At 50.6% G+C, this 19,706-nt stretch overlaps 3 protein-coding genes across 12 annotated transcripts in view; 1 reads left to right on the top strand and 2 right to left on the bottom strand.

The window, feature by feature from the left end:
* IFT172 (intraflagellar transport 172) overlaps nucleotides 1-5,168 on the top strand; it is a 37,659-nt gene extending 32,491 nt beyond the window's left edge. For 2 of the 3 annotated variants that reach the window (XM_086326022.1, XM_086326024.1), the window contains exons 36-48: nucleotides 879-977; nucleotides 1,156-1,265; nucleotides 1,392-1,455; nucleotides 1,552-1,638; nucleotides 1,917-2,033; nucleotides 2,589-2,699; nucleotides 2,890-3,009; nucleotides 3,504-3,599; nucleotides 3,818-3,877; nucleotides 3,963-4,061; nucleotides 4,365-4,518; nucleotides 4,721-4,812; nucleotides 5,032-5,168. In XM_086326022.1, coding sequence (XP_086182148.1) covers nucleotides 879-977; nucleotides 1,156-1,265; nucleotides 1,392-1,455; nucleotides 1,552-1,638; nucleotides 1,917-2,033; nucleotides 2,589-2,699; nucleotides 2,890-3,009; nucleotides 3,504-3,599; nucleotides 3,818-3,877; nucleotides 3,963-4,061; nucleotides 4,365-4,518; nucleotides 4,721-4,812; nucleotides 5,032-5,121 — 1,299 coding nt within the window. In that variant the 3' untranslated portion in view covers nucleotides 5,122-5,168. Of the gene's footprint in view, nucleotides 1-878; nucleotides 978-1,089; nucleotides 1,266-1,391; nucleotides 1,456-1,551; nucleotides 1,639-1,916; nucleotides 2,034-2,588; nucleotides 2,700-2,889; nucleotides 3,010-3,503; nucleotides 3,600-3,817; nucleotides 3,878-3,962; nucleotides 4,062-4,364; nucleotides 4,519-4,720; nucleotides 4,813-5,031 lie in introns of all 3 variants that reach the window. The other variant, XR_015136572.1, reaches the window with a different exon arrangement.
* An 81-nt stretch (nucleotides 5,169-5,249) lies between these two features.
* Nucleotides 5,250-6,992, bottom strand: KRTCAP3 (keratinocyte associated protein 3). Of its 5 annotated transcripts, none has more exons than XM_086326063.1 (7): nucleotides 6,833-6,992; nucleotides 6,516-6,700; nucleotides 6,366-6,425; nucleotides 5,945-6,151; nucleotides 5,683-5,817; nucleotides 5,465-5,578; nucleotides 5,250-5,346 (listed from the first exon to the last, which is right to left on the bottom strand). In XM_086326063.1, exons 1-6 carry the CDS (start codon nucleotides 6,858-6,860, stop codon nucleotides 5,471-5,473), a joined length of 723 nt encoding a protein of 240 aa, XP_086182189.1. In that variant the 5' UTR covers nucleotides 6,861-6,992; the 3' UTR covers nucleotides 5,250-5,346; nucleotides 5,465-5,470. The 5 variants fall into 5 exon arrangements, with proteins under 5 accessions (XP_086182189.1, XP_086182188.1, XP_086182190.1 ...); XM_086326062.1 differs by having other exon boundaries at nucleotides 5,250-5,343; XM_086326064.1 differs by lacking the exon at nucleotides 6,366-6,425 and having other exon boundaries at nucleotides 5,250-5,343.
* A 24-nt stretch (nucleotides 6,993-7,016) lies between these two features.
* On the bottom strand, nucleotides 7,017-19,706 carry NRBP1 (nuclear receptor binding protein 1). Of its 4 annotated transcripts, none has more exons than XM_086326028.1 (18): nucleotides 19,606-19,706; nucleotides 16,556-16,790; nucleotides 15,896-16,018; nucleotides 15,605-15,706; nucleotides 14,718-14,807; nucleotides 14,534-14,574; nucleotides 14,062-14,156; nucleotides 12,475-12,558; nucleotides 12,120-12,178; nucleotides 11,860-11,958; nucleotides 9,068-9,200; nucleotides 8,775-8,880; nucleotides 8,586-8,636; nucleotides 8,354-8,489; nucleotides 8,123-8,176; nucleotides 7,971-8,034; nucleotides 7,655-7,710; nucleotides 7,017-7,563 (listed from the first exon to the last, which is right to left on the bottom strand). In XM_086326028.1, the coding sequence occupies exons 2-18, from the start codon at nucleotides 16,763-16,765 to the stop codon at nucleotides 7,459-7,461; spliced, it is 1,608 nt and encodes a 535-aa protein (XP_086182154.1). In that variant the 5' UTR covers nucleotides 16,766-16,790; nucleotides 19,606-19,706; the 3' UTR covers nucleotides 7,017-7,458. The 4 variants fall into 4 exon arrangements, with proteins under 4 accessions (XP_086182154.1, XP_086182156.1, XP_086182155.1 ...); XM_086326030.1 differs by having other exon boundaries at nucleotides 16,556-16,785; XM_086326029.1 differs by lacking the exon at nucleotides 7,971-8,034.

Raw genomic sequence — 19,706 nt, 5'->3', positions numbered from 1 at the left:
TAAACCAACACCATCCAGTAGAAATACAATGCAGGTCACAAAGGTCTAAGTCATATATGTAGTCTTAAAATTTTCTAGTAGCCACACTGAAATAAGTGTAAAGAAAAAGGTGAAAATAATTATATTCTGCTTAACCTATTATACCAAAACTATTATCAATATTTCAACACAAAATCAATATAAAAATCTATCAAGGTAGTCTACATTCCTTTTTTCATACTAAGTCTTTGAAATATGTGAGGTTACAGCACATCTCAGGACTAGCCACATGTGACTCGTGGCTGCTGTTCTGGACAGTATGAATCTAGACCAACCATCACTCTGATGGGTGAAGAAACTGAAACTCAGAAATGCCCAACACAGGCTGCCGCCGCGGGCGCCCCCGCCTCCCCCGCACGGCTCGCCTCCCCGCCGCGCACCACCCCTCCCCAGCCCGGGAGTTCGCGCGGCCTCGGCCCCGAGAGCGGCGGCGGGGGCAAAAAATTAAAAAAAAAAAAAAAAAGAAAGAAATGCCCAACACAAATAGTTGCAGAATGTCCTGGGCTCCTGCTTTAGGGGTTTTTTCTCTACACCATGCCACCAGGGTTCTGTTTGTGACAAAGACCTTGAGAAACCAGTTTGTGAAAGGTGACAGAACCAAATGCAGTGCTCTCAGGCAGCAGTGAGTGTCTGAAAGAGGAAGAGCTGAAAGGAACAGATAGGTCCTCTGATGGTCATGTAAAAGCTCTGATGGACCATGAGGCAGAATTTGCCCCAGAGGGTGGAAAGTGAGGGAGAAGGCAAGAAAGTTGGCATCTGGAGGTAAAAATAGAGCAGGTCGAGGACCCCCGGGCAGTATTTGTCTCTCTGCCCACTTCCATCTTCTGCTCAACCCTCAGGCAGCTGAACTCTCCATCAAGTTTCTGCCTCCCCCACGTAGTCTGGAAGTAGTTCGGGCTGTGGGACCCCAGCTGATTGGAATTGGAAAGCACAGCGCAGTAAGTAGGGCACTGGGACTGAACAGAAAGATTCTACAGAGATGGGTAGAAGCCGTGTGAATTCGGGAGGGGGGTCTCCTGGCAGGCTCGGCATGCATTTCTGTTTCCCCAGAGTTCCCAGGAGAGGCGGGAAGGAGGGGAGAGAGACATCTCCAGTCTCAGATTTTCCCCTGTGTAGGCTGCAGAGCTCTATCTGAACCTGGACCTCGTCAAGGAAGCGATCGATGCTTTCATTGAGGGTGAGGAATGGAACAAGGCCAAGCGTGTAGCTAAGGAGCTAGATCCCCGGTAAGCTCATGACCCCTTCTCACTAGAAATTATTTTACTTCCTTTTGTAAAGACTGGGAGGAAGTTCTCATGGGAAGGGTGTGCTTCTGGGGCTTTGATGTGCGAGCTTTCTGCATGCCTTCACAGGTATGAAGACTATGTGGACCAGTGTTATAAAGAGTTCCTCAAGAGCCAGGGCAAAGTGGACTCGGTGAGACTGGCAGAGGCAGCAGGAGGCGAGCACAGGGAGGCTCAGAGACTTTCCCTCTTCTTCCCTCATGTAACTGTCTTTTTAACTGGTCCGTAGCTAGTGGGTGTGGACGTGGTGGCTGCTTTGGACCTCTATGTGGAGCAGGGCCAGTGGGACAAGTGCATTGAAACAGCCACCAAGCAGGTACTCGTCCCTTCCTCCCACGCCAGCCCCTCTGGGTATTTCCTCTGACTCCCAACCTGTCCTGGAGAGTCTCTCTCTCTCTTCCTCCAAAGGCCAAACCCCAAAGATCCCTAATCAGCATCAGAGAGCTCAGTCTTCACGCTCTGACATCAGGTCAGAGCATGGCATGCACATGCCCTTCGCCTCCTAAACAAATCCATGGCCTCAAGTCAGGACCCCACCCTCACAGCCTGGTCTGACCCCAACCTCCCCCTGCTTTTCCTGCACCCCTCAAACAGAACTACAAGATTCTGCACAAATACGTGGCATTGTATGCAACTCACCTGATCCGGGAGGGTGGCTGTGCCCAGGCACTGGCCCTGTACGTGCAGCATGGAGCCCCTGCTAACCCACAGGTACCAGCCTGCTCCTCAGAGTGAATGTTTCCCCAAAGAAATTCTTACCTTCTCCTCGACAGCTGCTCACACCACTCAGGATCTGTCTTCTCAAAGAATTCCTTCGTTAGAGAGCATTGTGCCCAGAGACTCCGCCCAGGCTCTTCTGAACTGTACAGCCTCTCTGGAGGATTTACCCTCTGAAGGCTAACACAGGAAACAGTCTTTCAGAGCTGAGCCCTGCACACACCTTGAGGGCCTGACTAACTTCCTCCAGAGTGTGAACACCCCTCTCCTGTCTGAGCAGCACAGCTCTCCGGGTGTTACGCCGTTAACACTGTGACTGTGCATTCACAGTCACACATCTGCCCACACCCACAGAGCACCAGTTAGGAAGAGATGGGTGTTTTCTTACCCTCCTTCTTTCTCTTCCCTGAAACACAGCACTTTCTCCAGCAGCGTCCCACAGCTCCTCCACATGCCATTTCCAGCCCAGTTTTCTTCTTTGGCCCCACTCCCCTTTTCTCTCGTAGTTGTATTCCTCTCGCTCAGCTCCCCTACCCTCTCCGCCTCCAGAACTTCAACATCTACAAAAGGATCTTCACTGACATGGTGAGCTCTCCTGGGACCAACAGTGCTGAGGCCTATCACAGCTGGGCTGACCTCCGGGACGTCCTCTTCAACCTGGTGAGGCAGCCAGGCGGGCAGCAGAGCTGGAGGGCTGCTCGGGCCACCTGGCCCTGCCCTCGTCTCTCCCTTCACACCCAGACTCACCCTAGAGCTCTGCCTTCCTCTGGGCAGCCATCCATTGACCACTCTGGCCCTCCCTGGCACTCCTCTGACCCCCGACCCAGGCTGTGTGCTCTTCCCACTCTAGTGTGAAAACCTGGTGAAGTCCAGTGAGGCCAACTCTCCAGCCCACGAGGAGTTCGAGACCATGCTGTTGATTGCTCACTACTACGCCACCCGCTCTGCAGCCCAGAGCGTCAAAGAGCTGGTGAGATGGAGCAGGGAGGGGCACTGAGCTTCACATGCGTGAACCTGAATGAATGCAAGTTCAGGACAGTCTCAAGCTTGGCCCACTTCTCCCCTAGTCTCTTTTCCATTTAAAGAAATCTTTAGCCCTTGCTGAGATGGTTTCCTTTCTGCATCCCTTTGACCTTCTTAGGGCTCTGTGCCCACACAGCTCCAGCCTCCTTATGCTCAAACATTCTAATTCCATGATTTCTACATTGACCTCTTATAAAAGATACTTTTAGCTTATTCATGATACTATATTGAGTTACTGTAGTTGGATGATGGAATTCTAGAGGTGGGAGGAAATAACCTAGGCCTAGTTCTCTTGTGCAGATGAAAAAAGCTCAGACCATGACTCAGAGCAATTTAATATTGATCGTTGATCTTCTGGTTCTATGGCTGCTTTAGTTATAAGATCATTAGTCTGGTAGTTCAGTCACTATAGGGCCAGAATCATAATGCTTTAATTCACAGGAAACTGTAGCTGCCAGGCTTTCTGTTTCACTCTTGCGTCACACCCAACTACTACCTGCAGATAAGGCCTTCTATGAAGCAGGCACTGCTGCCAAGGTGAGCAACGGGGCCAACCAAGGGTGGGGCCGAGGAGAGAAGGAAGAAAAGTTGGAAGGTAGACTGTCCCAGCTGCTCAAGTTAGAGCAGAGCTGAGTGTGGGCTGATGTGGTGGAGGATATCATTTTCCTCCATCTTCCTGGATTCTCCCCCCTGCATCCTGGAAAAACAACAGCCAAGGCCAGCTGCTCACTCCTACTGACATTTCTCTGTTACAGGCAGTTGGCTGGGAGAACATGGCCTTCATCTTCCTCAACCGCTTTTTGGATCTGACTGATGTGAGTAGGGCAGTTGTGCCCAGAAGTTGCAAGGTTTGGCCTGTCACAAGCTGTGCCCATCTCATGGCTGCCCGCTCTGCCACAGGCAATTGAAGAAGGGACCCTGGATGCCCTTGACCACTCTGACTTTCAGGACACAGACATTCCCTTTGAGGTGCCACTCCCAGCCAAGCAGCACGTCCCGGTAAGGGCACAGAAACAGGAGGCCTCTCGAGCATGACTGCACTGGAAGGGAGGACACTCTTAAGGATGGTCCTCCCAACACTCTGATGGCATCAGACAGCGATGTCTTTGGAGGGGCCCCAGCCCTCACTATCCCTTCAGTGAAACTAGAAGCAGAGGAAAAAGCTAAGGCTGCAATTGGCCGCCAGTGCAAGGAGTTTCATTCGTGGGTGAAAGATGGTACATGGGACGACAGCTTAGCAAACCCCTTCCTTACCACCCTCCACTTGCCCTGCCCTGCGTGAAGCTGCTCTGTTCTTCCCAGGAGGCTCAGCGAGAAGAGGTTCGAGACTGGGTTCTCACAGTCTCAATGGACCAGCGGCTGGAGCAGGTTCTACCTCGGGATGAGCGTGGGGCCTACGAGGCTTCCCTGGTGGCGGCCAGCACTGGGGTTCGGGCCCTGCCCTGCCTCATTACAGGTACAGAACCCTAGAGCACCATATTCTGTGCTGGGTGGAAAGGAGGGGAAAATAGCAGGATCAAGATACTGTTTTACTGTGATTCAGTAAAGGATGCAGAAGACAAGAACATCCTACTTTCTGCCCCTCACTTGCTCTTTGTTATTCCCTCTCAATCCCTCTCACACTCCAATTCATCTTTTTCTCTCCCTCCAACCCCCAGGATACCCCATTCTGAGGAACAAAATTGAATTTAAGCGGCCAGGGAAGGCAGCTAACAAGAAGAACTGGAACAAGTTCCTTATGGCTATCAAGGTTAGAGAGGAAGGCTTGAGGGCTGAGGGCAGGGAGAACACTGAAGACCAACCAGCACCAACCACTGGGGTGGTGTGTATGTGTTGGGGGTGGACTGTCAAGAAGGCAGGTGCAGGCCCCACAGCCTGCTCCCCACACTGAGATGGAGCTGGTTTTCCCTCTATCGGGAATGTTCTTCCCAGTACTGCTGAGTCCCTCTCCTGCTCTGTTTGCTCACAGACCTCCCACAGCCCCATGTGCCAAGATGTGCTGAAGTTCATCAGTCAGTGGTGCGGGGGGCTGCCCAGCACCAGCTTCTCTTTCCAGTAACTGGGAGAGTCAGTAGGTTCCATCCTTCATTAAAGTCTTGTAAGTAACCGAGACCACTGTATTCTTTGAACAAGGCACCCCCAACACTAGCCCAGCACCCCTTTCCCCAAAAAGGAAACATAATCAAGTAGAAGAGAGGTCCTTTTATTATAGCTGTTACTATATAAACATATCCTAGGGGTCAATGGAAAACCCTTGTGGACGGAGCCTTCGGAACTGCACCTGCTTGACAGAAGGGAGAGCCTGGTCAGAGGGCCAGCAGCATAGCAAAGGACTCAACCCAGTTCCAGGCGTGCTCCCTACCACTGCCCTTTCCCAGGCCACAGTCCTCCTGGCCCATTACCTGGCCCTAAACCCAACTTTTCTGTGAGGTCCGGATTTCTCGTGTTTGGTCCAGTAGCTGCACATTTTCCTGCCATTTACGTTTAGGAAATTCAAGCTCTGTCAGCTCCTCCAGCTACACAAAAGGGTGGGATTAGTGCTCCAGCCCTCAGTTATATAATCCAGCGTCTCTTCAACACAATCTGTGTAGAATGAGCCCTTCCTGTTCATCTTCCTTACCTGCTCCTGTAGCCCATCCTTCCTACAGGGCCCTACCCCACGCAGGGTGAGTGCAGCCACACAGCAGTAACCAGAGAGAGCAGCCTCGGCTGCAGACATGAACACAGAAGGGATCCAGAGAGCCAAGGCTGTGTCCTAAAAGGTGAAGGAAGGGCGGGAGACAAGGAGAGGAAGTCAGGCAGGAGTGGCAAGTGCGGGTGATTAAAGGGCAGGACCCAGGCTCTGTGGACTGCAAAAAGGCTGAGGAGAGAATTGGACTCACATAGATTTTCGTGGGGTCAAAGGGGCAGTCAGCATGTCCAGACCCCTGGTCCAGCGGTACCAAAGGATCCAGCAGTCCTGGGTGGCAGTCAGCAATAAGACGACGGCCGCCATTGGCCACAGTGAGGGACACAGCGAGGAGGAGGCCCAGGGAGCAGGCAGCAGACAAGAGAAGGTTCACCAGCGCTAGCGCCAGCAGGGCCCAGTGCTGGCAGGGGAAGGAGGTCAGGGTGAGCAGCCTGGGGGGTGGCTGCCTCGCCCACTGACCAGACACCTCGGTTACTCTTATTTGGGGCTCGCTCTCCCACTAAAGACGAAGCTGAATCAGGCGCCTCCCCCCGCCCCCACCCCCGGCACACACACACACACCCTGCCCGCTTCCCTGGCACCAGGCCTCCTCCTTAAAGCTCCAGAAATCTCACCAATCGTGGGCGAAAAAGATTCCTGGACGCCAAAAGGGCCACAAGTCCCAAGGAAACGCTCTGGAAGAAACGAAACCTGAGGCCCGCACCGCTCGGCGGCCCCCACCGCCCGCGCCCCTGCCCCGGCTCGCCCCGCCCCGCCGCGCTCACCAGCAGCCCTGAGCCCACGGAGATGACATTGGCGGTGGTGTACTCCGGGGTGACGGCGCCGCGGGGGTTGGCCACGTGCCGCAGGACGGTGCCGTGCAGCACGGCCCCCAGCAACAGGTTCACGTGGCCCACCAGGATCAGCGCCAGGCCCACCCGCATGAGCCGCCGGGGGCCCCGGGCCGCGTCTGCAAGGCACAGGCGAGGGGCGCGCTGAGCCGGCTGAGGAGCCGGAGGCCACCCCAGGTCGGCCACTGGCCCGAGGGCGGGTCCAGGGTGGACCCTCGGGGGAAAACAAGGCCGGAGGGGCCGGAAATTACCGAAAGCGCAGAGGCGGCGGCACTTCATCCCGTCCGTCGGCGCTCGCCGCGGGGCAGCTCTTACCTGCCGGCCCTGGCTCCGCCCCCGCGCCCCGGCGGGCTCCGCCCGCCCGGCACACCTGCGGTCCGGCCTCCGCGCCCCCTGGCGGACAGCGGGACACACCACACACACACACTACGCGCGTAGCAAAAAGTAGACTTTTATTACAGCAGCAACTGAGGCGAATCGAATGGCCCCCTGGGGCCACCCCTGCAGCACCACCCTTCTCTCCCGCCCCGTCCGCCCCAGCGGGATGGTAGAACTCAGCTCCCCGCGCCCGTGAGCCTCCTTCCACACAGGCTGGGCGGGAGCTGCAATTCGGCTACTAGCCCCCGACTAGAAGGCGGCTGCTGAGAAGGCCAAGGCCCAGGCCCACGTCTGTGCAAAACAAGTAAACAAAGTGCAGAGGGATGGAAGAGAAAGGGGTGGGGGGGCTGGGGAGGGTGATGCTCAGAACCAGGGAGCCCAGAGCCCTCCTGAATAACAGGAGAGCGCGGCTTCACGGGGTAATACTGACGGGGGGCGGGGCGGGAGCCGCAGCCTCTCCGGAGGCCACAGCGCGGAGGAGGGGCCGGGCCGAGTGGCTCTAAGAGGAGACGGTGACAGCGGCTGAGTTGAGAGTGCTGTTCCTGGCAAAATTGAACTTGTTCAGGGTCTCCTCCAGCAGAGAAGTCAGTCGGCTCTGGTCAGCCTGGAGGGGAAGGGCTCAGTGAGATCCGGCCTAGACGAGAGAGCGGAGGAGCCGCCCTGCCTCGGGCGGCGGCGGAAGGCAGATGCCTCACCTCACTAATGAAGCCCAGCTGCACCAGCTCAGCCGCCAGCTCCGGGATGTTCTCATCTGACAGAGAAACAGGAGAGGGTGAGCACAGTGCGCGACTGAGGGTCACGGGAGCCCTTCCAACAGCCCCGGCCAGGTGACCCTGGCTGGGACACAAGCAAAACTGTCAAATCAGATCCACCCTCCAGTTTTAGGGGCGAAGATACTCATTCTAAGTGAGTCCGCGTGTTGCTGCCAGGTCACCTTCCCCACCCCTGAAAGTGTCCCTCACAGGTGAGGCTCACAGACTCTCCATCCTCTGAGGGACAGGAGAGACTCACTTGGCATCAGGTCACAGCTCAGGTGCCGGTTCAGTTTGTCCTCCAGCTTCAGCAGAAGCGTCAGCTGGAGAATAGGACAGTCAGAAAATGAGGCTCCCCTTCCCCACCCTCTGGCCACCCAGCGCTACACAGCCCTGGGCCCTGAGCCTTACGTGGTGTTTGACTCCCTCCTCCACCGACTCAATGTTGCACTGCATCAGCACTACCTAGGGAGAGGAGGCAGAGAGTGTCACAAGAGTAGAGACCAGTGAGCAAAAAGCCCCCAAGAGCTGGGGTTTCCAGCCCACAGGACGTGGGTGCCAGGGAGCAGACACACATTCCTGTCTTTACAGGACAAAGCCTTATTTGAGATGTCCCTCTCTGCTACATCCACCCAGCCATACCTTGCGGGTCTCCACCTCAGCCGGCTCGGGTGTTGGAGTTTTGACAGATGGGGGCACCACAGGTGATGTCACCTCCTCCTGCTGCGGCTGCTGGGGCCGAGGCAGCCCAAAGGCTGTCAGGGGGTATATCCCATTCCTAAATGGAGATCAGACAGGTCAGATGGGCTCTAGATGCCTTCGGACACCCACCCCTACCTCCTAAAGGAAGTTTTTTTTCTTATTCTTCTCTCACCTGACATCTTCAAGGAATTTATCCAATTCCAGAGCTGGAGACTGAGAGTACCTGGAGGAAAAAAAAAAAGAATATGGAAGGAAAGAAGTGAAACAGCAGGTTCAACCATTCCCAAAGGACAGTTGACAGAAACCTCCAGGTGGGAGTGACCAATCTGTCCCTTTCAGAACCTCTCAGTTAGTTACTCACAGAGTCTGAACTGGTTCTCTTCCTGGTCCCGCAGGGATTTCAGCCAGTACAGCACTGGTATCCATATTTTTGGTGATCTCCTCCAGAGCATTCTCTGGGATCATGTCTAGAGAGCAAGATGGAATGGGAAGTTATGGAAGGATAGTTCAGATTAATATTATAGAGGGCACAGGGGTCCTGGGGGAGGGTGGGAAAGAATCCTTTTGGAAGTAGAAGAGGAAAGAGAACACACCAGTCAGAGTTACAAGGCTCCAGACTGGAAAAAAATTTCTAGAAGGGTCAAGAGGACTCACGCTGGTGTCCCACAATGCAGTGGGCAGCAAGGAGTTTGAGCGAGGGCACTTCAAACAGTGCTGGGTGAAACAGAAGTTCTCTGGCTGTTGGTCTGCGAGCAGGCTCAGACTGCAGGCACTTTTGAATGAACTCCTAGAAAAGGGAACAAGGGAGTGGAGCAGGCATCTGGTAAGCAGCCCACTGTGTTTATCTCTCTCACTGTATCCAGCACAAGACTTTGTTCATACTAATTGCTCAGCAATGGCTAAGGCAACAAATTGCTAAATGTATTTGAAAAGACTTTGAAAACTATAATGTATTATATATGAAATATCATTCATTGTCTTTCATTGTTTTATTTTTTTGCTTCCTAGCCACAAGCTTTCTCTTTCCTTTGCTGTTCAAAGTTATGATATCTTTTTCCTTATTTTCTATCTCTCTGCTTTATTAGCCCACTCACTGCCTACCTTCTCCAATTCTTGCCAAATTTACCTCTCTCTTCCCAAACTCATCCACTGTGGACAGTAATATTCACCATCTTTTTATTTCCCAAGCCTACTATCACAATTTTCTTTGTCCACTACATCATTTATTCACTGGATTTCCCTCTGTTTCTCTAACCCCTACCTATTTACCTCTCCTAGGTCCCATGACAGTTAACCTGCTTTCCTCCTTTCCCTGTGGAAGGCCAAAAAGCCATATACCTCATCTTTTACTTGAACATGGCACCCTGAATCTGAACTAGAAACTTATTCCACAGTACCCTCAAGATTCCCACTAGTCTTCCTTCTTTTCTCCTTCAGTCCCTTTTAAATGCATGTAATGACTTACAAACTAACCTCCTCTTTATTTCCAGACTCTACTTACCATATCTTATTACCTGATTCAAAACCCTTATATCCTTTCAATCTTAGCTCATTTATTTCAGGGCACTTTCCCTAACTAAAACTATATGAATATACAACCCCAAATGACTGGTTTGAGTAATTCACACTGATTCAGTTCAGGTCAGTTCAGTCGCTCAGTCACGTCCTGACTCTTTGCGAACCCATGAATCGCAGCACGCCAGGCCTCCCTGTCCATCACCAACTCCTAGAGTTCACCCAAATTCATGTCCATCAAGTCGGTGATGCCATCCAGCCATCTCATCCTCTGTCATCCCCTTCTCCTCCTGCCTCCAATCCCTCCCAGCATCAGAGTCTTTTCCAATGAGTCAACTCTTCACATGAGGTGGCCAAAGTATTGGAGTTTCAGCTTCAACATCAGTCCTTCCAATGAACACCCAGGACTGATCTCCTTTAGAATGGACTGGTTGGATCTCCTTGCAGTCCAAGGGACTCTCAAGAGTCTTCTCCAACACCATGGTACAAAAGCATCAATTCTTCGGCGCTCAGCTTTCTTTACAGTCCAACTCTCACATCCATACATGACCACTGGAAAAACCATAGCCTTGACTAGATGGACCTTTGTTGGCAAAGTAATGTCTCTGCTTTTGAATACACTATCTAGGTTGGTCATAACTTTCCTTCCAAGGAGTAAAGTGAAAAGAAAGTGAAGTCGCTCACTTGTGTCCGACTCTTTGCGACCCCGTGGACTGTCGTCTACCAGGCTTCTCTGTCCATGGGATTCTCCAGGCAAGAATACTGGAGTGGGTTACCATTTCCTTCTCCAGGGGATCTTCCCAACCCAGGGATCAAACCCGGGTCTCCCGCATTGGAGGCAGACCCTGTAACCTCTGAGCCACAAGTAAGCGTCTTTTAATTTCATGGCTGCAATCACCATCTGCAGTGATTCTGGAGCCCCCAAAAATAAAGTCTGACACTGTTTCCACTGTTTCCCCATTTCCCATGAAGTGATGGGGCCAGATGCCATGATCTTCGTTTTCTGAATGTTGAGCTGTAAGCCAACTTTTTCACTCTCCTCTTTCACTTTCATCAAGAGGCTCTTCAGTTCCTCTTCACTTTCTGCCATAAGGGTGGTGTCATCTACATATCTAAGGTTACTGATATTTTTCCTGGCAATCTTGATTCTAGCTTGTGCTTCATCCAGCCCAGCGTTTCTCATAATGTACTCTGCATATAAGTTAAATAAGCAGGGTGACAATATACAGCCTGGACGTACTCCTTTTCCTATTTGGAACCAGTCTGTTGTTCCATGTCCAGTTCTAACTGTTGCTTCCTGACCTGCATATAGGTTTCTCAAGAGGCAGGTCAGGTGGTCTGGTATTCCCATCTCTTTCAGAATTGTCCACAGTTTATTGTGATCCACACAGTCAAAGGCTTGATTAATTTGTTTAAAAATATCAAGATGGTTGTTTAAGAGTATGTATCAATTACCTGAGGTAACCATCAAATTAGTCTGCCTTCATGTAGAGACACCTAAGTTAACATGCAACCGTAAGACTCAACCTTATTACCCATCTTAAACCCCTGACCCGAGAGAGACAGAATGTGTGTGTGTATCAAAAACACCTAGGGAAATGCTACTTTGCCTTTCTGCTTTATATTCTCTTGCTCTTAGAAGAGAGCATATTCCCAGTGGGTGAAGTGAAAGTTGCTCAGTCGTGTCTGACTCTTTGCGACCCTGTGGACTATACAGTCCATGGAATTCTCCAGGCCAGAATACTGGAGTGGGTAGCTTTTTACTTCTCCAGGGGATCTTCCCAACTGAGGGATTAAACCCAGGTCTTAGGCGTACAGGCAGATTCTTTATCAGCTGAGCCACAAGGGAAGCCCTCCCAGTGGCTAGAAGGAAGAAGAACCTAAAAACATTTCAAAGTCTGTTAAGGAGAAGTGATCCTAAGAATCCTCACCCTTTGTAATGGGTCTTCTAGAAGCTGAATGGCACTGCTGATGGCTTCCTGTGGCACATATGAGGACTCTCCATTGCCCTGAATCTCCAACACTGCCATCTACAGAGAGGGGGAATAAAAAGGAAAAACAGAGACCTAAGAAACCTCAGTGTTTCCACAATCACTCCCCCAGACCAGTTACCTCACTTGCCAACCCTCCATTTCCCCTTCTATCTTCTAATTTCACCCCTTTCCACTACCCACCCCTCTGGTCTCCTCACCTCCAGTGCACACATGCCAAAGGAGTAGATGTCCACTGCCGTTGTCACATTAGTGACTTCTAGGGAAAACAGAGCAGCTTTGGTGAATCAGAGATGTGGGGCAGGGCATGGCAGAGATGTCTTAAAACTTTGTGCATGCCAGTAGAGAAGGACAGCAGTTTCAGTTATGTTACCGCTGACCCTTAGGTTATAAATTGGAGAATCTGGGGGATGGGCACAGGGCAGAGATGTCTTAAAACTTTGCACATGTCAGTAGAGAAGGACAGCAGTTTCAGTTATGTTACCGCTGACCCTTAGGTTATAAATTGGAGAATCTGGGGGATGGGCAAAGGGCAGAGAAACTGGGATGCCTTACCTCCATATTCTGGTGCAAAGAAGTGGAGGTTCTTCTGCTCTTCCCGACAAGTCTTCACATGATTGTTGATAGTGTCAGGAGCCACTGGGAGTAGGGGAGATACCCACAATCTGACCACCGTCAACAAAGCACAGCTTTGCTCCAGAGAGAGGCCCCCAAAAGACAAATTCTCTCCTGAAGTCTCTAACCCTCAACAGGCATAAACTGAGCCCTTTCCCATCAGGAAGTCCAAACTAAACATGAACACCACCTGCCTCCCCTTTCTCAATCTACCACTTCTTATCTAAGGTCCCTAACTCAGTAGCAACAAAGGTTCCACACTAAACTAACAGGTACCTAGGGTCTTTGGGCTGGCAAGGTACAACACAGCCTAAGGAAAAACTTTCACTTGTGACCTGCTTACTTGCCCCAAAGCCCAGGTACATCTACCCCCTGATCTCATGAAAATGTTTGGTCTAGTTCTTTCACCCATCCTGCATACAGCATAAAAACACTGGCAGCCCTTCCTAATCTGGAACAATTAAGAGACCTCAGAAACTTGGATGAAGATGGGTAAGAAGGATTAACATACAACCATAAGGATAGCCTCCTTCTTATCCACCTTAACTGACTGAAACTTAAAACGAGCTCAAAATTAAACCAATACCCTTAAATCAGTTTCACTTGGAATCCACCAAAAACTTTAGACCCCTGCTCTACCCTCTCATTCCTCAACACTGCCTGCCACAGGGCTGAACGAGGAACCAGGGCCGGGCCCAGTTTGGACTCACTCGGATCATAAACAATGACTACAAGTCACAGAGGGTCTGGGAGCACAGTATGACTTAAGGAACCAGCCTGATGATGAGGGGGGAGTAAGAATCCAGGACATAAGTGGCCAGCCAGGCAGAATCCACAGGAAACAAGCGGGTTATGGAAGGGCAAGCAGGCGAAGGGTTGGTAGGGCAGAAGCCAAGCAGGCATAATTAGGCAGCGGGACAGGGTTTGCTCCCACGACTGCATGCACTGGGCAGCCGCAAAGGGGAGCAGGGGAAGCACAAACAGCGCCCCACGCAGGGCAGAGGGAGCTCTCACCATTAGCAAAAATCCTATGAAAGACTGTTGGGAACAGAGCAGCCCGTAAGCGGGAGGGAGGAAAACAGAGAAAAGTTGTGAGCGATGGAGGAGCCAAGCCCCAGACAAATGGACACACAACAACACACAGACACGGCACGCAGAAATGTTAAACACTGCACACGTGTACACAGCAAATGAAAGCACTCACAGCAGGCACAGCCTGGAACCTCCGATGGTAGGTCCAGCCCCAGGGGCTCAAGTCAGACCTTACACCCAACTCTTGCCCTTTCCCAACCTTCTATTGAGATCTCTGTATTAACCCCAAATTCACTCCAAAAGGTTCAAGATTAGGCCCTACCCCTTTTTCCACTACTTGACTGGCCTCTCTATAAATTGCCCCTAGTAAGGTCCTTTCTCTTATCACCAGCCCACACCTCAGAATTTTGCTCTTTTCCCCCATTCCTTTCATCTTACCCCCATGGTTCCCAAATTCCCGAGGCTCCCCTGCCCAGAACCTCTCCCTCCCCTCACCAGAGCCAATCTTGATGAGTCCGTTGTGCTGGATGAAGATGGTGTCACAGGTCAGGTTCCCATGGATGATGGGGGGGTCACACGAGTGCAGGTAGCTGTGGGGGCACTGGGCTGTTAGAGGGGCCAGTGGGAAATTAGGGCAGGGGGAACCCAAGGGTTAAGAAGAGCAAGGGCCTGGTCTACTGCTGGTCATCACAAAGGTAATACCCACACTCTGAATCTCCATTATGCCTGATGAGTTAAATAGCTGGATAAGAACTAGGAGAAAGAGGTGGGAGACAGTATCATGGTCAAGCCATTGGAATGAACCCTTTAAAAGATCCATAGGGGCCTAATCTTGAGAATATGGTTCAAAGAAAGTGGGGAAGAAAAGAAGTGGGGCAGAAAAGAACAGCAGAGTAGTGCCCTGAAATTTGTTTGGAGGAACTAATCAGGAATAAATATGGGAAAGACACTACCAGATCTTGCTTACCTTAGGGCAGAGAGGATCTGTGTGCACCAACGCTTCCAAGCCTGGAACAGAGTTTGATCCAGGGGTCAGCAGTTATCCACTCTCTTCACCCTCCACAGTTCCCTCCATCCCTTTCCTGATCAGCTTCATAATCTTTTTTAAACTTCCAAACCAGCCTAAAGCTTTGTCTGCTCTCTCTCTGTACCTTTTCATTCATAGTCTTGTGGTTTTTTTTGGTCTTCTTCAGAAATTGCTTAAGACTCCCAGATGACATATATTCTGTGATAAAAATGACCTGGAGAGGCAGAACACACAAATAAAGCTTTACAACAGAAATGATCCCTTATCTGGGTAACTTTTATATGACATAAACATAAAATTTGGAAGCCTGGTATTTTTCTTTTTTTCATCTCCCATCCCGTCCCACCCCTCTAGGTTGTCACAGAGCGCCAGGTTGGGCTCCCTGTGTCACACAGCAAATTCCCACTGGCTACCTGTTTTACATATGGTAATGTGTATGTTTCCACGCTGCTCTCTCAATTCGTCCCACCCTCTCCTTCCCCTACCGTGTCCACCAGTCTGCTCTCTGTCTGTGTGGAAGCCTTGTATTTTTAATAAAGTTTCTCTCTTTTGTTCTTAGTATTACTTCCTTAGATTTAATAGGGCAATGAAAATTATTGAGCAATATGAGTTATGGCAAGGAAGAAACAAAAATTCACTCATTTTTGCCCTGACTATAACCAGACAAAAGGCACAGGTAATAGTCATAGGCATACCCTTGGAATGCAAGATGAAACCAGTCAATCCTAAAGGAAATCAACCCTGAATATTCACTGGAAGGGCTGGTGCTGAAGCTGAAGCTCCAACACTTTGGCCACCTGATGTGAAGAGCTGACTTACTGGAAAAGACCCTGATGCTGGGAAAGACTGATGCCAAGAGAAGGAGGTGACAGAGGATGAGATGGCTGGATGGCATCACTGACTCAACACCAGCTGATTCCAGCTCTGTTTCAATACTACCTTTTTCTGAATGTAAAAAGAACAATAAATGTAGCTAGTCTGTTTCCAGTAAGCTCAGGAAAAAGTTCTTACCCTGGCCTTGTTCTCTTTAATGTCAGCCCAATACTTATGAAACTTGACAATGTTGAGATGTTCCAACTGAATCAGATTATCAAACACAGCACGGACCTTTTCCTGGAAGCAGGAGAGACGTTGGGATTACAATGTTCAGAAAGCATTATCATCCTAAAAAGCCATTTCCTATCCCCACTAGAAATGATCTAACCCCAACATACTCTTCTCCTAGTAGCTTCCCAACATCAATTCCTCTTTAACACCAGCATTCTAACAACCCACAGGCTGCATCCTTTCACCATTGCTTACCTCCTGCAGCTTGTAGTTCTTGCGCTCTGAGAATTGTACCTCATTCCACACAACCTCTACACCCTCCTCTGTATCCATGGCCAGGTATGCGCTGTCAATACCTGGTACATTCCGCTGATTCACCTGAGAAGAAATTCAAATGAAAGGGAATTAAAGTTACCACATGAACTGTCTGTTGTAATACTCCATACGATCATCTTCTCCCTGCCTCTGACCTGTTCAAGTTTGGTCTGCCCCTTTGAGACTCTGTCCCTCCACTTCTCACCTCTTAGAATTCACTGTGAAGTAACACTCACACTGTGCTGTGCTTAGCTGCTCAGTCGTGTCCAATTCTTTGCAACCCCATGGACTGTAGCCTGCCAGGCTCCTCTGTCCATGGGGATTCTCCAGGCAAGAATACTGGAGTGGGTTGCCATGCCCTGCTCCAGGGGATCTTCCCAACCCAGGAAGCAAACCCAGGTCTCCCGCATTGCAGGCAGATTCTTTACCATCTGAGCCAGCAGGGAAGCCCAAGAATACTGGAATGGGTAGCCTATCCCTTCTCCAGGGGATCTTCCTGACCCAGGAATCGAACTGGGGTCTCCTGCCTTGTAGGCGGATTCTTTACCAGATGAGTTACCAGGGAAACAACACTCCCACTAAATACTCCTACTGCTTTACCTCTTCTCGCCTCTTCTGCCAGCGCCCACAGGGTGACTCTTCCAAGATCTCAGACTCATCTTCGCTTTCTTCTTCTTCCTCTGGGGAAGCAGCCGAGGTTGTGGAGGTCACAGGAGGTGACACTGACGTCAAGCCAGGAGTTGAGGATGAGGATTCTACCTTTGGGTCCGAACCACTGCTGAGTACTGTCTGGGGTTCGCCTTCCGACATGCTGGAACAAACACTCAGGCCTGCACTGGTTGGAGCAAGGGTGAAGGAGAAGGTAGAGAGGGTTAGAATAGATTCTATAGATTCCATCCTAATAACCTAATCTGGGGTTTAAAAGTAAATAAAACATACAGCTCCCTTGTTTCCTTTAAGTCCAAAATCAGAATTAGTCCTGTATGAACCCTAAACATTAACTACTCTCCTAGTCTGGAGAAGGGGAGCTATCTCGGCTGAAGATGACTCACCCAGGTCAGTGACCAACTGAAGTACACATCAAGCTTAAAGAATATGCTTCTATGCATAAACATGTTAATAAACATATTTTATCATGTAAAAAGATGATTCACCCAAGACTGGCAAACAAAAGATTTATGGTTGTACAACTCATGTTTAGTAAGGTCCAAATGGAACAGCAAAATCAGGGCCCTCATTCTTTCTCAGCAAATACCTACCCAATAGCCTTCCCTTTGAATTCTCATCTACCTCATCTGCACTATGCTCAAGAACCAAGCTACAAGGGCACTATGCAGGGCAGATGACTCCAGATCCCCAAATGTTCCAATGAACCAGCTTGAGTTAGAGCTGTAGTATTCTCAACCAATTTGTCCAACTGAAACCCTAAGCTGATTTATTCTACTTGGAATAACCCTGGCATCCACTCTCCATCCCTCCTATGCACAGAATAAGCCTGCCAGTCCAAGAGGAGGCTACCCTTGGGCCAGGTAACTGGTAGTGGTTAGTGACTTCATTCCTGATGACCTCACCTTCCCTGTGATATGAGTGTGGCAAATGGGTGGGTCCTGGTTAGCAACATTTTTTTTCTATTCACTCATTCAACAAATGTTTATTAAGCGCCTATCGTGGGCCAAGCACTAAGCTAGGTGCTTGAGATACCATAGTGAACAATATAAATAAGATGCCAACACTCATAAAGCCTAAATTTAAGGCACAGCTAAGATTTTAATCTTCCAGTTTTCATTTCATTCACATGGCTCAAAGGCTCCATCCTCTGAGGCACTGGATCTGACACAGGTATCCCTTTTAAGCACAAATAATTCAAGACAAAGCCATTACAGGAAAAGTACTATATTACACTAAATAGTGTATAGTATTATACATGGACATGGCTTCTTGGGAAAAAAGAATTCTTAAAAGCTAAATGTCACAAACTTCAGAGAGTCATAGGAAAACCGCTGAATGTTATTCCATATCTCTAAGAATGAAGGCTGTGAAGAAGTTGGAACCTATGTGTGCTGGGCTAAAGGGGATGCTCCTCAGGACGAAAATATCCTGTAGATTTGCTCCTGTAAGTCAGTTCAAAATACAGAAGCTTCTGATCAGGATCTTTTGAAAAGCTCTCATTTCTTTTTAGAACTCAGATGCCCTCTTCTGCCCATCTCTGCCATCAACCTGCACTATGTTTAACTCAAGTCAGGAGATTTCCCTGGACTTTTTAAAAATTTTTTTTCATTTTGGAGGAGATTTTTATTAGATGACGTTCCAGTAAATATCAGAGAGCAACAAAGCACTACAGAGAAAATCTGGCAAGATGCTTTTTCATCTGTTTTTTCCCTCAGTCCTTGCCTATCATGGATTTCAATCAACAGTTTTAGTAATCTACCAGAAAATTCAAGTTACAGATCATTTTTCTTCTCCTCCTGAAAAGTAGCTAAAAGCTCACAGGGATTACTTTCTAGAGTATTTATAGAATGTATCCTGAATCTGAACAGCTAAGGAAAGTTCCCAGCTACATTATAAGAAATATCAGTGGAATTGTAATACAGGAAGCCTGTGGCCAGTGGGCTCTAAAGAAACTTCTGGACCTAGGGCACAGACAGTTAATCCACAGTATGGCACGAGATGCCAGACCTTCATCAGTCATAGACGCTCTTCGAATGTGCTTGTTTTCTCCCTCCCCAATCTCTCCCCAGTAGGCAAGATGATGGCAATGCCCAAGAATCCCCAGGACCCCTCCTGCTGATGAAGAAACCTTTGCCACACTGGGAGTTTTGTCTCAGGGTCAGTCGTTCAGAAATTTAAATAAGACCACAGACGGAAAAAGGGAATCTCCTCGCCGCCTCCAGCCACCCCAAGATGCAGTGTTCACTTCTGAGCCGTGCAGGTAAAACACTGCAAAGTTTTTTCCTGCAAAGTTTTTCATTTTTTGGACTGCAGCTTCTCAGCATCTCAGTTTCTCAGCATCTCAACTCCTGAGCAACAGCTCGCAGGCCACAGGCCTCTCGCCCGCTCTCATCCTGAGCGGACCGAAGAGGACCTGAGACCTGCAGGACTGACCAGTCAGATAGATATAAACTCGAGGAGGAATTTAACACTCCAACAGGTCGCCTAGCCCGCTGACTGCGAGGGAGCGTTGGGCCCCTAAGCAGGCCCTGTAGCCAGCGGCGGCCACCTCACCAGAGGCCAGCCCCGCGGCGCCGTCAGGGGCGCAGGCCACGCCCCCGCGCAGTCGGCGCGCCAGCCCCGGGAGCAGGCGCGGCCCCGACGCTGCGCTTCCGCAGGCCTCCGGGCCTGCGACCGCCGCCCCCGCCCCCGCCCCCGCCGCCGGCCCCGCCTCTCGTCAGGCCGAGTTCTACACGAACGCCGGGGCCTGGCGCCCCGCGCCCGCAGAATTCCGGGCGCCCTGCCGCCACTCGGGGGCAGTCGGGGAGGGCCCGGCAGAAAATGTGGGGCCGAGGCGGCCCCCCGGCTCCGGCGGGCCGGGCCTTGGCCACCGAGTGAGCAGGGCCTCCTCCAGACACTCGCCTGCTGGGGTCCCAGATCCAGGCCCTAGAGGCCGATCCTTCAGTCCTCTCGCTGAAACCTTCTCTCCCCTAGGCACTCACCTCCTGACTCCGCTCCCCGCAGCCTGCGCTTCAGTTCCAGCTCGGGTTCCGGGGCCCCGGATCAGAAAGACTCGCTCACAGCTGCGCTCCGCGGCGCAACC

The sequence above is a fragment of the Bos grunniens genome, chromosome 11 (genome assembly GCF_055505025.1).
Source record: "Bos grunniens cultivar Pamir isolate PY7600 chromosome 11, Bosgru_T2T1.0, whole genome shotgun sequence".
Taxonomy (NCBI): domain Eukaryota; kingdom Metazoa; phylum Chordata; class Mammalia; order Artiodactyla; family Bovidae; genus Bos; species Bos grunniens.
This window is presented reverse-complemented; position numbering and strand designations above follow the sequence as displayed.

Coding starts and splice junctions, on each gene's coding strand:
- KRTCAP3 (XM_086326065.1), bottom strand. CDS start 6,860: ATGAAGTGCCGCCGCCTCTGCGCTTTCGGTAATTTCCGGCCCCTCCGG. Junction 5,818..5,944: donor TTGACCCCACGAAAATCTAT/GTGAGTCCAATT, acceptor TTCACCTTTTAG/GACACAGCCTTGGCTCTCTG. Junction 5,579..5,682: donor AGGATGGGCTACAGGAGCAG/GTAAGGAAGATG, acceptor CCTTTTGTGTAG/CTGGAGGAGCTGACAGAGCT.
- NRBP1 (XM_086326028.1), bottom strand. CDS start 16,765: ATGTCGGAAGGCGAACCCCAGACAGTACTCAGCAGTGGTTCGGACCCA. Junction 12,179..12,474: donor CTTTGCACCAGAATATGGAG/GTAAGGCATCCC, acceptor TGTTTTCCCTAG/AAGTCACTAATGTGACAACG. Junction 8,035..8,122: donor AGGAGGGAGTCAAACACCAC/GTAAGGCTCAGG, acceptor CCTATTCTCCAG/CTGACGCTTCTGCTGAAGCT.